Source organism: Nicotiana tabacum, chromosome 1 (genome assembly GCF_000715075.1).
Source record: "Nicotiana tabacum cultivar K326 chromosome 1, ASM71507v2, whole genome shotgun sequence".
NCBI lineage: Eukaryota > Viridiplantae > Streptophyta > Magnoliopsida > Solanales > Solanaceae > Nicotiana > Nicotiana tabacum.
This window is the reverse complement of record NC_134080.1, coordinates 59,735,618-59,751,857: the sequence shown is the minus strand read 5'-3', so window position 1 is coordinate 59,751,857 and position 16,240 is coordinate 59,735,618. Positions and strand designations below refer to the sequence as shown.

At 38.2% G+C, this 16,240-nt stretch overlaps 1 protein-coding gene across 1 annotated transcript; it reads right to left on the bottom strand.

Annotated features, from left to right (window-relative positions):
- Positions 1-13,060: 13,060 nt before the first annotated feature.
- Positions 13,061-15,913, bottom strand: LOC107829930 (profilin-2). Its single transcript, XM_016657403.2, has 4 exons — positions 15,622-15,913; positions 13,826-13,963; positions 13,337-13,482; positions 13,061-13,248 (listed from the first exon to the last, which is right to left on the bottom strand). Exons 1-3 carry the CDS (start codon positions 15,742-15,744, stop codon positions 13,348-13,350), a joined length of 396 nt encoding a protein of 131 aa, XP_016512889.1. The 5' UTR covers positions 15,745-15,913; the 3' UTR covers positions 13,061-13,248; positions 13,337-13,347.
- Positions 15,914-16,240: the final 327 nt, after the last annotated feature.

Below are 16,240 nucleotides of genomic sequence, written 5' to 3'. Positions count from 1 at the left end.
AAAACCATAACCCAAAACCTTAAGAAAAGGTTGACTAACGTCAAGGGAAAATGGAAAGAGATACTGCCCGAAGTTCTTTAGGCATATCGCAAAACTTCGAAGTCTAGTACCGGGGCTACCCCATTCTCATTGGTTTATGGCGACGATGCTCTAATACTGGTCGAAGTCGGGGAGCCAAGTATCAGATTCCGATATGCAACAAAGGAATCAAATGACGGGGCCATAAATACGAGCCTGGAGCTATTAGATGAAAGACGTGAAGCCGCCCTTGTTCGATTGGCCACCCAAAAGCAACGGATCGAGAGGTATTACAATCGAAGGGCCAATCTTCGATACTTCAATGTCAGGTACTTAGTACTAAGGAAAGTCATACTAAGCACCCGGAATCCGAACAAATGGAAATTGGGTCCGAACTGGGAAGGACCATACCAGATTCTCCAGGTTAGGGGGAAAAGATCCTATAAGCTCGGAATGATGAACGGAGAATAACTACCAAACAATTGGAATGTAACTCACCTAAAACGATATTACTACTAAGGTACGACCCCATTTTATTTCCTTTTATTTTTGGACTAACGCTTGCAGGTGGTCGACAAGGAGAGGCACGGAGTATTTAGGTCTGAAAGCATGCGTTGCACTCTTTTTTTCTTGAACCGGTTTTGTCCCAAATGGGTTTTTCGACAAGGTGTTTAACGACGCAATAGTTGATCGTGCTAATTTAAAATCGAAGGACGATCACGAATCGGTATCGAATATAGCATTAATAGTATCCGAGGTTCCTCTACAATCAACCTCGAATACTGGGGGGAATTACCCTCGGATATCGACTTTTGCGAGAAAATTACTTCGTAATAGAAGGGTCTCGATAGGTAGGATTTATTGTAAGGGTCAAACGGTCAAACGAACCGTGCTCACATAGGTTGCTCGAGCACTGGCATAAAACATGTATGTATGTATAACTGTTTTTCACAAGAATAAAGAGAAGTAATCTCCTTGTAATTATCTTATATTTTAGAAAAATTTCCTCTTTACATCCCTTAAAAAAAATTCGTACCTCCGATCTCCTAAAGGTAACAAGGGCCGCTTATAACCGGAGTTTGAATGGTCATTCCCTCACTAGGGGACTACCGTCCAAAAACAAACTCGAACGGCCCAAGTCACTGGGCCTCGGGGGCATAAGACCTATTAGGCAACCACCGGATTTTAAAGGCCATGGCCACCCCCTCGGGGACTATTATCTTGGGAACGCCCAGATAGCTCGAGAAAGCAGGTCCAATGGGCAGCTCCTAAACAAAAAGGCCACGACCATACTGACACGGTTTAGAGACGTCCGAAACTCGTAACAAAAACTAGGCCTTCGAAAAAGAAATTTTTTTCATAACCGGTTCCAAAGGCTACCCTCGGCGAACTACAATCTCGGCTACTAACTTTGGGAAAAAGGTTTCCGGTAACACTGAACCCCCAAGACGCCTTAAAACAAAGTAATGTAAAAGTGAGGTTTGTTTGGACCGTCGAACATAAACTAAGTTATTTTATGCTAAGGCATCCCGAATTTCGTGAATACAAGTAACAAGTTAAAAGGGAAGATATGAAAGCCAAAAGGGAAATAAAAGCCTAATCCTTATATATATATATATAACAATCTTTTTACAAAGGCCAGAATGGCCCAATACAAAAACCTACAACAGCCGAAACGGCCTCAAAAAGATACATAGAAGCAAAAATAAAAACATATAAAGGCCTAAGTGGCCTGGTCCCCATCGGAGGGAGCATCTTCATCCTCCAGATCTACCCCATTTTCAGACTCGCTTAAGCTTTCGGAACCTTCCTCGGGAAAGGCCAGCTTCCAGGCCCGGCTTCTTCTACTTTGGCACTCTCGAGTTCAGCCAGTACGTCGAAGTTCTGAGCATGAACTCCTTCGAGGGCTTCCCTTAGAGCTTGCCACTTTGCATGATCCACCATACTTTTAGCCTGTGCTTGGATCGCCTCGACGTCAACCTTGAACTGGTCCACTTTGGCGTTAGCCTCGATCTTGTTCTTAACTACCTCTAATTTGGCTGCCTCGAGTGCCTTGGCTAGATTCTCTTTACCAGAAATAGCCGAGCCCAACTGAGAACAGAGCTCCTCGATCTCCTTGGCCGGCACTAAGGATTTCTCCTTTGCAACCTGAAGTTGGGCCTCGGCCGACTCCAGTTGTGCTGGGACAACTTCTTTTTTCGAGTGTAAGAGGTCCATATTTTTCTTGAACTCCTCAGCCTCAGCCTTTATCGTACCTACCTGTGCTTGAAGCTTCCCGATATGTTCAAGCCTCTGTCGGACCTGCATGATCGGATCGTTAGCCACTATGTCCAATTCGTCTTCACTATCGCGAAGTACTCGAATTACCTGCTCGGCCATCTCGGCGTGTTCCCTCCGAGCCAGTTCTAATTCGCCCAGAAGCTTCTCACTAAGAAGCTTGTAGGTATCCCTCTTCTCAGTAAGCACTTGAACGCCAGCCTCATGTTGGGTTGACTCCTCCCGGTATTGGAGAAAAGTCTCATAGTGCAGTACCGAGGCCTGCAAACATAAAGGCAGGTGTTACGATTGTTTTCAACTTTAAGTTTAAAATACATAATGAAAAAGACACTCAAAATTACCCGATTCAATGCTTGTTTAGCTTCATTAAAAATGCAGGGGATTTCCACCTTGTCCATCACGACCTGATCCTCTTCGGTCACCAAACACCGAAGATAGCTAGCGACCTCCACGGGGGCAGAGAAAACCCAGGCATCCTCTGGGATAGAGAAAACTATTGACCACTTTCGGTTAGGGTCAACACTCGGAGCTGGGAATCGGTCCACTAACTTTGGGCTCAGGGAAGACCCACTGGCTCCCAGCGATGGTACCTTTTTGGCATTGGCAAGTCTCCGAGCCCAGTGACGTCATCTGAGGTAGCAGACTCTAACCCATCTAAGAAATTGTGGATATCTGCATCCCCCTGAGGCCCCTCGTAAGAATGACTTTCTAGCATGTCGGCCTCATGGATCATGGCATCTGAGAACTAGGGAGACCCCCTCCCCCCCCCCCCCCGGTAAGGTCGATCACCCCAAGCATGTCTTTCGGGGCACTTTCCTCTGCTCGAGGGGTATCAGCCCCGGTCTCCCTCTCGACCCCCCAACATGGGGAGGATTGGCCTCACTCTCTTCTGGTTCGGGAGCTTCGGCTAAAACTCCTTCATCGGCCTCCTCATGTTGGGACAGTTCGATTTCGGCATCCGCCGGTTCGGAGGGCCCTTGTATCACGACACCTGCCCCCATGCGGGCCACCAACTTAGATTTCTCTTCTTCTTCTTTTTCTTCGGACTCGTCCCTTAGCCGGTGGATTGAGTCCGAGGATAGAGCATCAGTGCTTCCCTTGGGCTTGCACGACCTCTTCTTCGGTTTTTTCTTTTCTGAGTTCGGCGAACTCGGGGCCCTTTTTCTCTTCTTTTCATCACCCTGCCTCGGAGTAGGGGACTCTAAAGGCACATCCTCATCACCGGATAGAGGCCTAGTAGCAACATCTTTGGGTAGACCTACAAAAGAAAACAGAACCAATAAGAATTCGACAATACAAGGAGGAAATTAAACATTATTACATCAGAAAAGAAAACTTACCATGATTACGAGCCTCCCCCCGACCCTTCGACAATTCGCGCCATGCGCGCTCGGAATATGGTATGGTCTTTGTGACACCAGGCCATAGACCCACTCTTTGAGTTGAGGAACTACATCCGGCATCCGAGACACAGCTGCACCATTAAAACACCGATAAGAAGGAAGGAAAGAGAAAAAACAATAAATAAAGTTTTTAAGGAGAATTTATACTTAAGCTTTATGTTCTATTTCTTGGGAAATGGAATATCCTCGGTAGGGATCAAGTCCGAGGTCCTCACTCGAACAAATTGGTCCATCCAGCCCCAGTCCCGATCCTCATCTATACTCCATAACGGGGCCCTGGTGACCCGGTGAGCAAGTTTGATTAGCCCCTCACGATATAGTCGGGGACTATACAGGAGCATAAGATGATCGAGGGTGAAGGCTTATCCCTCGATTTAATTTACTAAAAAATGAAGAAGAATCATTATCTCCAGAAAGAGGGGTGAATCTGACCGAGGGTCACTTCGTACCTCTTGTAGAAGGCAATAATGATTGGATCTAAGGGACCCAACGTGAAGGGGTAAGTGTAAACACTTAAAAAGCCCTCCACGTGGGTGGTAATTAATTCCTTTGGCGAGGGCACCACCACTTGTTTATCGGCCCAGTTACAATCCTCTTTAACCTTGGCGAGGAGATCATAGGTGATTGTACATATATATCTCGAGACCGACTCACATAGACCCAGTACCGAGGAAGTTTTTTTATCTTGAAATCAGCACCGATCGGGCACCCTCCGGGAACAAACTCATCAGGGAGTAGCTCCGCCACAATCCCGTCGCTGCCAGGCCGTGACGAAGAAGCTTTTTCTTTCTGTGGAACAGTTTTAGAAGTTTTCGCCATTTTAAAACAGAGATAAAGGAAAGAAGGATGTTGCAAAAGGTTCAAGAAATCTTGGCAAGAAAGTTGGAGAATGAAGAGATTCTTAAAGAACAAGAGTAGAAGAAGCTTTTTTTTAACATAAAGTTTGGATGAATGAAAGTTGAGGTATTTATAGTTAGCTAATGACAATTCAAAACCAGTAGTGGCCGACCAACACTGACACACATTTAATGCCTTGGATACTGGACCGACAGGATGTTTCAATAACCTTTTGTCGCTTACGTCATGATATATCGAAGCGAGGTTCGGAAGTTCATATTGTTTCTCGTCATCTTCCCTCCGAAAAATGAGGGGACTATCTGTATACGGTCGAAACCGGGTTCGTCCATTGTTAGACCAATCTAGGCTGAAATATGGCAGGTCAAAGTTCGAGTTCGGGTTATATCGAACCAAGACGCAAATTTAGATCGTCGAGTCCGTGACCCAGAGACCGAGCAAGATCGAGGGAAACTTACCGAACCAAATAACGGAAAACCAAAATATCTGCAATCCGTCGAGGATCACGGCGAAAATCTCGGCACGTATCAAGAAGATGCCAATTAATTAGCAAATCATGAGATTTTTTACATTGTATAGAATTATACCAAAAATAGAACACCCCCATTATATAAATGGGGGTTTTGATCATTTGTAGGACATACGGTAACACGCAAAAAGACAATAATATACTGATCATTTATAGTTCTTATTATCTTGTTGTTCCGTTCTAACACTAGTTGAGACATTTCTTGGCTCGCGGTTGATCACACTCAGAAGCTAAGGGTGTTCAATATTGTGGTTTGCATTTATTTTATTATCGTTAATTTCAACATTAACATGTCTTCTTAATTTGTATTAAGTTATATCACGTATCCTTAATACCATGTACAAATTCAATTGTTATCTAATTTTAAGGGTAAACAAATAGGGTGCTATGTAACTAATTGATTTTACACATTCGCTTTTTTAATTACCTCTTAAGGTATCGTGGTTCGCAAACTAATACTGAAATTGTAATACAAGAATTGATTATTTTTAAGAATTATATATATATATATATATATATATTTGAAAACGTAAAAAAAATTATACATAATAACTTGAACATATTAGAAGCACATCTAAGAGATATTCGAGAAAATTATAATCAAACAACGACCGTTTATGCAACACCACTCTTATTTTATCTAACGATATGTGACTAGAAATAAAGTTGAAAATGTTAATTGAACAGACTTGTTCATAATATTGAATAATGCAGGTGCAAACTGTTTATTTGGTTGTACATTTGCAGAAGAACCGCTTAAATACATATAAAAATTGGATGATTATGGAGAATAAAAGGTTTAGCTTGAGACGTGTTAAAGACATTGTCCTTAAGGATATTTTGCTCATACCGAGATAAATAATATTAGGTGTATCCCCAGAATTCAACAAGCTCTTCTAGTATAATTAGGAGCAAAAACAACAAAGATTTATAAGAAGAAAATCCAGCACAAAAGAAAGAAGAAGAAAAGTTTTTACTAATTTTATTCCTTTTCAAAGTGACCACACAAAGGACTTATATAGTCCAAAAACAGAAAGTACCCATCTGATAATGAATCTAAGCCATAAAGGCTCATCCAAATTTTTAACGTTGCTTTTCTGTTAAACAACATAAAGACAATCATTAAAAACATTTAACTCCATTAAGGAGCCAAATTCCAACTGATGTAACGTAAAGAAACGTCTAAGAAATGATTCCTAAATTAATGTTAAGAAGCAGTCAACTAAGATCATATTTGATCAGATTCAAAGATGTAGAAAAATAACTTATTTTGATAGTCATTTAATGATAATAAATATTATATTCAAAGTTATTCTAATTTACTTTTACACACATTAAAATATATTTAAATTGATTGATCATATAAAGACCCATTAAAAGAGTGAACCTAGACATCAATTTAAATATTCTTTTTGAGATATTAAAAATATTATTTTTTTAACAATCCCCCACATAGCTCAAAAAGAATATTATAACAAAAAATAACAAATTTCGCTGGATTTTCACAAATGAGCATAATGCATGAAATCTGGTGTCTCTTGGACTATGAACCAAACCTAGATAAAATAAGATTAAACTTACAGAACAATTGGTGAAGTTTAGAACTTCTATGAACCAAGAATTCTTTTGTAAGTTTAGTGTCTTACCTATCACATTATACCGGCACACACTTTGTTGTTTGTCGCGGTTTTGCGCTAATAGGTCATGCGCGCGCTTGGTTTTCATGAGTGCTCTAGAAATTTTTTGCCATAAATTTCATAGGAGCGGCCCCACTCCACACTCATATAGGTTCATCCATCAAGTGTATTCTGCATCACAATACACCACCTATAAAAGACTATGGATTAATAGATTAAGAGTTTAATAACTCAGCCTCTCATTCCTTGCAGACTTGCACTATATACACACATACACCATAGGAAGGGATATAATTTAATAGTGCACATTTGATCAACTAATGACTTGTTATTACCCATATGAACCTACTTTATGGGATCTCCAATCACATAGGTTGGGTTACCATCATAGTTGATATAACTCAAATTGGCAAAAGTCACATTCCCCTCGATGTTTCAGATATTAATTTTCTTCCCAAAGGTTTAGTCAGAGGATCGGTCAAATTCACTTCTGACTTCACATAATCTATGGAAATAATTCCATCTCTCAGCAGCTGCTTTATCACATTATGTCTCAATCGGATATGTCTACTCTTCCCATTAAAGGATTTGTTTTTGGCAATGACTATTGCAGCTTGGCAATCACAATGCATCGACACAGAATATGCCGGTTTAATTCCTAGTGGAATACTTGCCAAAAGGTTCTTTAACCACTCGGCCTCATTGCCAGCTAATTCCAATGCCACAAACTCAGATTCCATGGTAGATCTAGCTATTATTGTTTGTTTAACTGATTTCCATGCTGCAGCACCCCCACCGAGGGTGAACACATAACCACTAGTGGATTTTGTCTCATCTGAATCAGAGATCCAGTTAGCATCAATGTATTCTTCTAGTACAGTGGGAAATCCACTATATTTAATACCATATTTCATGGTACCTCTCAAATATTTCATTACTTTTACTAATGCATTCCAATGATCATGACTTGGGGTTTTGAGTATATCTACTCAATCTACACACAGCATATGCAATATCAGGTCTAGTAAAATTCATCAAATGCATTAAACTGCCAATAACTTGAACATATTTATTTTGATCTACAGCATCTCCCTTATTCTTTTTTAATTGACTACTAGCATCATAAGGAGTGCTTACAGGTACCACATCAAAATTATCAAATTTTTTAAGAATTCTTTCAACATAATGTTCTTGAGTCAACATCAAACTATTGTCATCTCTTATAATTTTCATGCCTAAAATAACACTAGCTTCTCCCATGTCTTTCATCTCAAAATTAGAAGACAAGAAAATTTTGATTTTATGTACTAAATCAAGGCTAGGACTAAAAATAAGCATGTCATCCACATAAATGCAAATAATAACACATGTACCATCTATACATTTTGTATAAACACATTTATCTACTTCAATTGATGAAAACCCATCATTAATCAATACTTGATCAAATTTTTCATGCCACTGTTTAGGTGCTTGCTTTAGATCATATAAAGATTTTAACAATTTACATACTTTATTTTCTTGTCCAGACACTATACAACCCTCAGGTTGCTCCATGTTAATTTCCTCTTCCAAATCACCATTTAAAAATGCAGTTTTAACATCCATTTGGTGAATAAAAAGTTTATAAATAGAAGTCATGGCAACTAAAACACGAATCTAGAAAATTCTAGTTACAGGAGCATAAGTGTCAAAATAATCAATATTTTACTTTTGGGTAAAATCTTTTGCAACAAGTCTAGCTTTGTATTTATCAATGGAACCATCCGGATTGAATTTCTTCTTAAAAATTCATTTACAACCAATGAGTTTAGCTCCCGGAGGTAAATCAACTAAAATCCAAGTTTTATTTTGTAAAATTGAATTTAATTCTACATCAATAGCTTCTTTCCAAAATGAGGCATCATACGAAGAAATAGCTTTAGAATATGTTAAAGGATCATTATCCACAAGATAAGTATAAAAATCATTACCAAAAGATTTTTCTTTCCTTGGTCTTTTGCTTCTTCTTAAATCCTCACTTTCAAAATCATTTTTAATAATTGGAACATGTGAAATATTATCACTTGGAATAATAGGAGCATCAGAAATTTTTTCAAATTTTAAAGGAAAAATATTTTCAAAAAATTCAACATTTTTTGTTTCAACAATAGTATTATTTTCAAGTACATCACTTTTGACTACTAAAAATCTATATGATGCACTGCTTTCAGCATACCCGATAAACATACAATCAGATGTTTTAGATCCTATTTTCCTTTTCTTAGGATCAGGCAACATAACTTTAGCAAGGCACCCCCACACTTTCAAATATTTCAAATTAGGTGGATACCCTTTCCATAACTCATAAGGAGTTTTACCCGTTTTCTTATAAGGAATTCTATTTTGTAAATGACAAGCAGATAAAATGGCTTCACACCAAAGATTATCCGAAGCACCAGAACTAACAAGCATGTTATTCATCATTTCCTTTAAGGTCCTATTTTTTCTTTCCGCTACACCATTTGATTGTGGAGAATATGGTGGAGTTATCTCGTGAATTATCCCTTCTTTCTCACAATAATCATTCAACAAAATAAATTCACCACCTCTATCGGATCTAACTCTTTTGATTTTCTTATCTAATTGATTTTCTACTTCAGATTTATAAATTAAAAACTTATCAAAAGCTTCATCTTTATTTCTCAACAAATAAACTTTTGTATATCTAGAAAAATCGTCTATAAAAGTCACATAATATTTTTTCCCTCCTCTAGTCATAGTTTGTTTCAAGTCTCCTAAATCTGTATGAATTAAACTTAATAATTCAGATTCTCTAAATACTGAAGCACATGATTTCTTAGTTTGTTTAGCTTCTTCACAAACCTCACACTTATCAATATTCGAAAAATTAATATTTGAAATAAGACCTTCAGAATGCATTTTTTTAATATAAGATAAACTAACATGTCCTAATCTAGCATGCCATAAATTAAAAAAATCAATCAAGTAAGCAGAAGTACTAACATGTTCATTGATAACATTGAGTACAAACAAGCCATGGTTATAATAACTCTTGCCAACAAAATTATTATTCTTGGTCAACACGACCTTATCAGATTCAAAAGAAACCTTCACCCCCACTTTTCCTAATAATCCCATAGAGACCAAATTGGCTCGGATACTAGGAACATGCAACACGCCATTCAATGCAAAAGTTTTGCCAGATGTGAGTTTGAGAAGAATTTTGCCTTTTCCAAGAACTTGAGTAGTTCTTGAGTCACCAAGATAGACAACTTCTTCTCCCTCCTCAACTTGGGTGTAAGACACAAAGTCTTTTTTGTTAGCACATATGTGCCTAGTGGCTCCAGAATCTAACACCCAATCTTTCACATTGGCCACAAGGTTCACTTGGGAAACAACCGCAACAATTATATCATCCACTTTGGCTTCGGTCAAATTTACTTTAGCCTTAGTGGGATTATCATTCCCAACCCTTTTTCGACATTGAGCAACATAGTGGCCAGGTGTGCCACACACAAAGCAGTTGCCTTTTTCTTTGAAGGTTTGATTGTTGGTTTTGGATTTATAACCATTTCTTTTATCATACCTGTTACTTGATTTTCTCTTACGGTTGTTCTCCTCCACAAGGCTGCTTCTAGTAGCAATTTCTTTTCCTTTGTCAACCACAGCGTACTTGCGGTTAAAATTATCTCCACCAAAAACAGCAACAGAAACAATTGGTGCAGCAGGAGTAGTAGCATCGACAACAACATTAGCAACGTTATTCTCCATAATAACAGCGTAATATATCCTTAAGATTGTTGTAAAAAAATGGATGATTATGGAGAATAAAAGGTTTAGTTTGAGGCGTGTCAAAGACACTGTCCTTAAGGATATTTCGCCCACACCGAAATAAATAATATTAGGCGTATCCCCCAGGATTCAACAAGCTCTTCTAGTATAACTAGGAGCAGAAACAACAAAGATTTATAAGAAGAATACCTAGTACAAAAGAAAGAAGAAGAATTTTTTTTACTAATTTCACTCCTTTCCAAAGTGACCACACAAAGGACTTATATAGTAAAGGCTCATCCAAATTTTTTAACGTTGCTTTTCTGTTAAACAACATAAAGACAATCATTAAAAACATTTAACTCCATTAAGGAGCCAAATTCCAACTGATGTAACGTAAAGAAACGTCTAAGAAATGATTCCTAAATCAATGTTAAGAAACAGTCAACTAAGCATATTTGATCAGATTCAAAGATGTAGAAAAATAACTTATTTTGATAGTCATTGATAATAAATATTATATTCAAAGTTATTCTAATTTACTTTTATACACATTAAAATATATTCAAATTGATTGGTCATATAAAGACCCATTAAAAAAGTGAACCTAGACATCACTTTAAATATTCTTTTTGAGATATTAAAAATATTTTTTTTTTAAAATATATAGGTTCGGTTGGTTCAGTATGGAAATCACGAACAACAACAACAACCCAGTAAAATCTCACTAGTGGGGTCTAGGGAGGGTAGTGTGTACGCAGACCTTACCCCTACCCCAAAGGAGTAGAGAGGCTGTTTCCGAAAGATCCTCGGATCAAGAAAACAAAAAGACAAAAGGAGACAATATTAGTATCACCACGGAAATTATAGGAAAAATGGGAACATGAAATCCAGAAGAAAGATGCAAAGCAAAAGTGATAGCTAGTAAAATAGGTCCTGCATTGAAAACCGAAATAGTAAGACACAAAATTACCACTAGCTATCTAAGACAAAACCCCTACTAGACTAGTCTCACAAAGGTACGAAGTAAGGCAAGACTCGACTACCTCCTAAATTACAACCCTAATAGTCGACCTCCACATCTTCCTATCAAGTGTCATGTCCTCGAAAATCTGAAGCCTCGTCATATCCTGCTTGATCACCTCTCCCCAATACTTCTTAGGCCGCCCTCTACTTCTTCTAATGCCCTCCACAACCAGCCGCTCACACCTCCTTACCGGAGCATCTGGGCTTCTTCTCTGAACATGTCTTAACCATCTGAGCCTCGCTTCCCGCATCTTGTCATCAATGGGAGCCACGTGCACCTTCTCCCGGATATCATCATTTCTAATCTTATCCATCCTAGTGTGCCGCACATCCACCTCAACAGCCTCATTTCTGCTACTTTCATCTTCTGGATATGTGAGTTCTTAACAGGTCAACACTAAGCCCCATACATCATAGTCGGTCTAACCACCGCTTTATAGAACTTACCTTTGAGTATCGGTGGCGCTCTCTTGTCACAAAGGACTTCTTATGCTAACCTCCACTTCATCCATCCTATGCTAATACGGTGAGTGACATCCCGTCGATCTTCCCTCTCCCTGGATCACTGACCTAAGGTACTTGAAGTTGCCTCTACTTGGGATGACCTGTGATTCACCACTATATGACATATATGCTAGCTCAAATTGATTGTTATTACTTATTACTTCTTAGGCTTGGAATGCCACCAATAATTCACATATACATAAAGAAGCACCTTGCGTAATCCATGATCTAACCACGTGTATTAGGAAGATGAAAAAGAAATTGGGACCGAATTTTGTATGTACCACTACTTTAGCAAACACATCTTTTGTTAATAACTACCTTGAAACCATGTAACCAAGGATAGTAAAGCCTTCCACTATCTACTAATATTACGAATAATATCAACTTACGTACCAAAGAAAGGGGGGGGGGGAGGGGGAAACCTCATAGAACCTCGTGTTTAATTCCTCTTATTATGGTCGTTTATCTTTCCTTGTGGGAATATAACTACTAAACGATTGTATAATTTTGAGATATCAAAGCTATGGGCTTCAACTGATCAGAAGCTCAATTTGTTAAAACACACATGCTTACTTGACGATCAACTATTTACGTTTGAGGAGTTAACTTCTATTTTAATACGTCCAAATTACAATTATTTTCCGTAACTTCTGGGTATACAATTTTATTCTTCCAAAATTAATACTTTTGGATCATGTCATTTTCTTTTCAGATAGAACATGAGCTTTCATCTTTCAAGTATAAGTTTGTAAAAGTCCCTTCTATTAAGCAATAGATAATTTGGCTGTTAACTTTGTATAGTAATATCCCTATTTGGGGTTCATTCTTATATCCACGATGTCAATATAAATTCACACAAGTCACTTATTTCTCTCATACATAAAGGTTAAAACTCCTGCATTACGCTGTGACTCAAAAACCAGTCCGACAATCTGCTTGAAAGAAGCCGCTGAGCACATTGCACATTATTTTTATTAACGAATTTATAGCCAAAGTATAAACAACACAACCAAACAATGTCAATCTAACCAATAGATCAAAAATCCAAATTTAAGCCATTTCATTATATATAACCAACCAAGTGCTCAATGACAAAAGCTTATCAGTAAAACCAGAGAAAAAAGAAATACAATGATAAAGCAGTTCACCATTACAAACTTCTCCTCATGTAAGCAGCAAGCATGACTTCTTAACAGCCACAATTATGTAGAATACTATTACACTGCAAAAGATCCAACTCATCATAAGGTGATAAAAGAGACGAAGGGATTTGATACTAATGGCAAAAAGAGGTCCAGAAATCAACCTACCAATAATATGCCTAGAGGCCTTGCTCAACAAGATAGTCACCAAGCCTTTCAACAATCATATTGCACTGGCCAGGAGTCATTGGCTCATCATATATTCCAATGATCAAAGCCTGGTTGGTCTTCTTAATAGTGATACCACCTGGACCCTGAAAATAACCAAGCAGAAAGCCAAGATGACATTACAATGAATCCAAAGCAAATCGCCACAAAGATATATATATATATATAGAACTCGACAAGTACCATTTATTTCATTACCATCACCAAAAGATACCAGGATGATAACTAATTATTTAACATTCAATGGGAAATCTGTAGATAGCTTGTATCACTTGGGAAAAGGGATAAAGATTTGCTCAACCCAGCAGGTCGTTCAAGCATCTCAAGGAGGCGCAAGTGAGTTACGGAGTTTCCATGCCCACTTTAGATAAGATGTGTATGCAAGGAGACTAATGGGAATTCAAGCTTTAAAAAACAAAGATCATGTACCTTCTTCCCTCGGATCACCGCTCCTGGCTCTCCCTGAATCACCATGTATTTTGTTCCCCCGAGATATAAACCAGTTGGAGCAAGTGTTCCAGGTTCAACAAAGTCTTTCATTATGCCTGTTATTTCTTCTGGCTTGAACTGCCATAATACATAAAATCAATGAGTTAACAATACTCCAATAATAGACAATTTAAGACCCACAGGCGGTTATGTCCACCCATCCCTTCTTTACTCATCACCATTCCAAGGGAATGGTGGTGAGCAGGTCAGAGAAATGAAGAGAAAAGATCGCAAAATGAAAGAAGAGAAAAAAACACCATTTCAATTTTCTACATTACAGCATCAGATTAACCACACCTATAAGATGCAACCGTCAGACACTAGCATAAAACAAGTGGAGAACAGCAACCGTAAAAGCTAAGTTTCTCAATTACTTAGCTAAAGTGGTGTAGCTGTAACCTGAAACTTCAGCACAATCAATCAGAAATTATATCCCCTTCCTGGCTCTGATCCCCATTGTTTCCAGCCAGAAAAAAATCTCTTCCTAAGAATCTTGAGGTTTAATCAGACTAGACCTCTTAATAAAAGTTTAACTGGAGAGAAATAATCATTGAGTTATCCCTTTATATTTTTTCTTCTTTGGCTTAGTATTCTTTTTCACGTCAACCTTCTTCTTCTTCTTTGGGCCACTTGCTCCCATCTTCTAGTTTAGCCTTTTCAACTAGGTAGGCTCTCACCATTCTCTCTTGTTTTTTGACATGTTCTTCACCAGACTACACTCTCCCTTATCACACTCTCCAAAGAAAATATAAAAACTGGAGACGGGTTCCGCTCCATGTTGGATTAGCACACAATTCTCTGCTCAACTAAATATATGTGGATCTCTCACTGATAGGATCAACTGGAGTGAAGCTGACAGAAGGTTTAACAACTAGAAAAGTATGGGGGAAATGTAAAGCTTGAAGCTTTCTTAACCTCACTCCATGTAATTCCTCTCACCAATATTGCATGAGGTTTTACATCTCAATTTTCACAGAGAAGGTCCCAACCCTGTAAACTTCCTAAATTTTATAACGGTGGTGTTTGGACCAGCTTACCGGACATTGACAATTCCACTGGATACCTCCTACACCCCTCCCCCAACCAATACAGATACCAAGTAACTCTGCTCACCAAGGCTTAGGCGGGAAGAAATCATCTTGGTTTTCTTCTATAGGTTTTAAGCACCTACAGGGCACTAGAAGAGCCAAATAACCTAATATTCCTTCCTAGCACGCTTCCAAAATTCTGTGTTTAAATATTTTTCTGCTTACTTCCACTTCAATAATTTTTCTCTATATTCTTAATTAGAACCACATTCAGCGCTCAGCAAATAGATAAAATCAACATAGATATTAAACAAAGGAAACTTATATCCCAAGAGCAAACTAGGCTGAGGTACACAAATATCAGTCAGCTACTCCTCAATCCCAAATTAGCTGAGGTCAACTATATGAATCCTCTGTATGACTATCCACTCTGCTCTGTTCAGATCCATTTCATTCCAATAACAAATAATCATCTAAACTACTTTGTTTCTCCTTTCTTTAAACCCAACGTCTGTAAGCTACCCCCAATAAATAAATAAAGCACCAGAACCTTCGCCAAGGCGCATCCCAATTTTTTTATTCTAGTCCACCAAAAATGCAATAATTCAACAAAATACCTAAATAAGAAAAATCTGAACCGCTTGAATCTGAGTAAGAGCAGAAACATATGAAATCTAGCAAAATTGGAAGTGGGTATAGAAAGGAAACCTGAGGAAAATTGGCGGATTGAGCCCAAACGGTGCCGTCTTGACCAATAATAGCAGCAGATGTGAGATGGTTACCTTCAATCTCACACAGCAAGTGATCATCTACATATGTTTGCCACGACATTTTTTTCTGCTTTTTCAGTGATTAACCTAAGTTTCTTCTTCTTCAAAAGTTGCTCCGAATCCCAGATCTATAGTTCAGTGAGATATTATTGTTTGTGTACTTGTGCTTGAGTAAAGAAAATGGGTTGATAAATGTGATAATGGCTTTTCTAGAAGTTGCGTTGAGGTTAAGCTGAATTTAATTTCTTCTTTAATGTAATAAATGGTCAATTTCTTTTTTTTCTTTTGGTGTGGAATAAGACTGGAAGATTCGGACAACTATAAAAATCTCCTTTTGACTTCAAGCGGACACTTTATTGACATACATATCGTTAGAGCCCTCAAAATCATTCCAACCCAACCCGTTATTTAAGTAGGGTTGGGCTGAGATTTTTTGAGCTCCGGCCCAAGTCAGTTCGCTACTCCTTGAAGTTTGATCGAGGTTGGGCTTGGGCTGGCCCGTAGGCTAAAAATTAATAAATTAATTAACTATTAAATATTTAATATTTAAAAAAGTA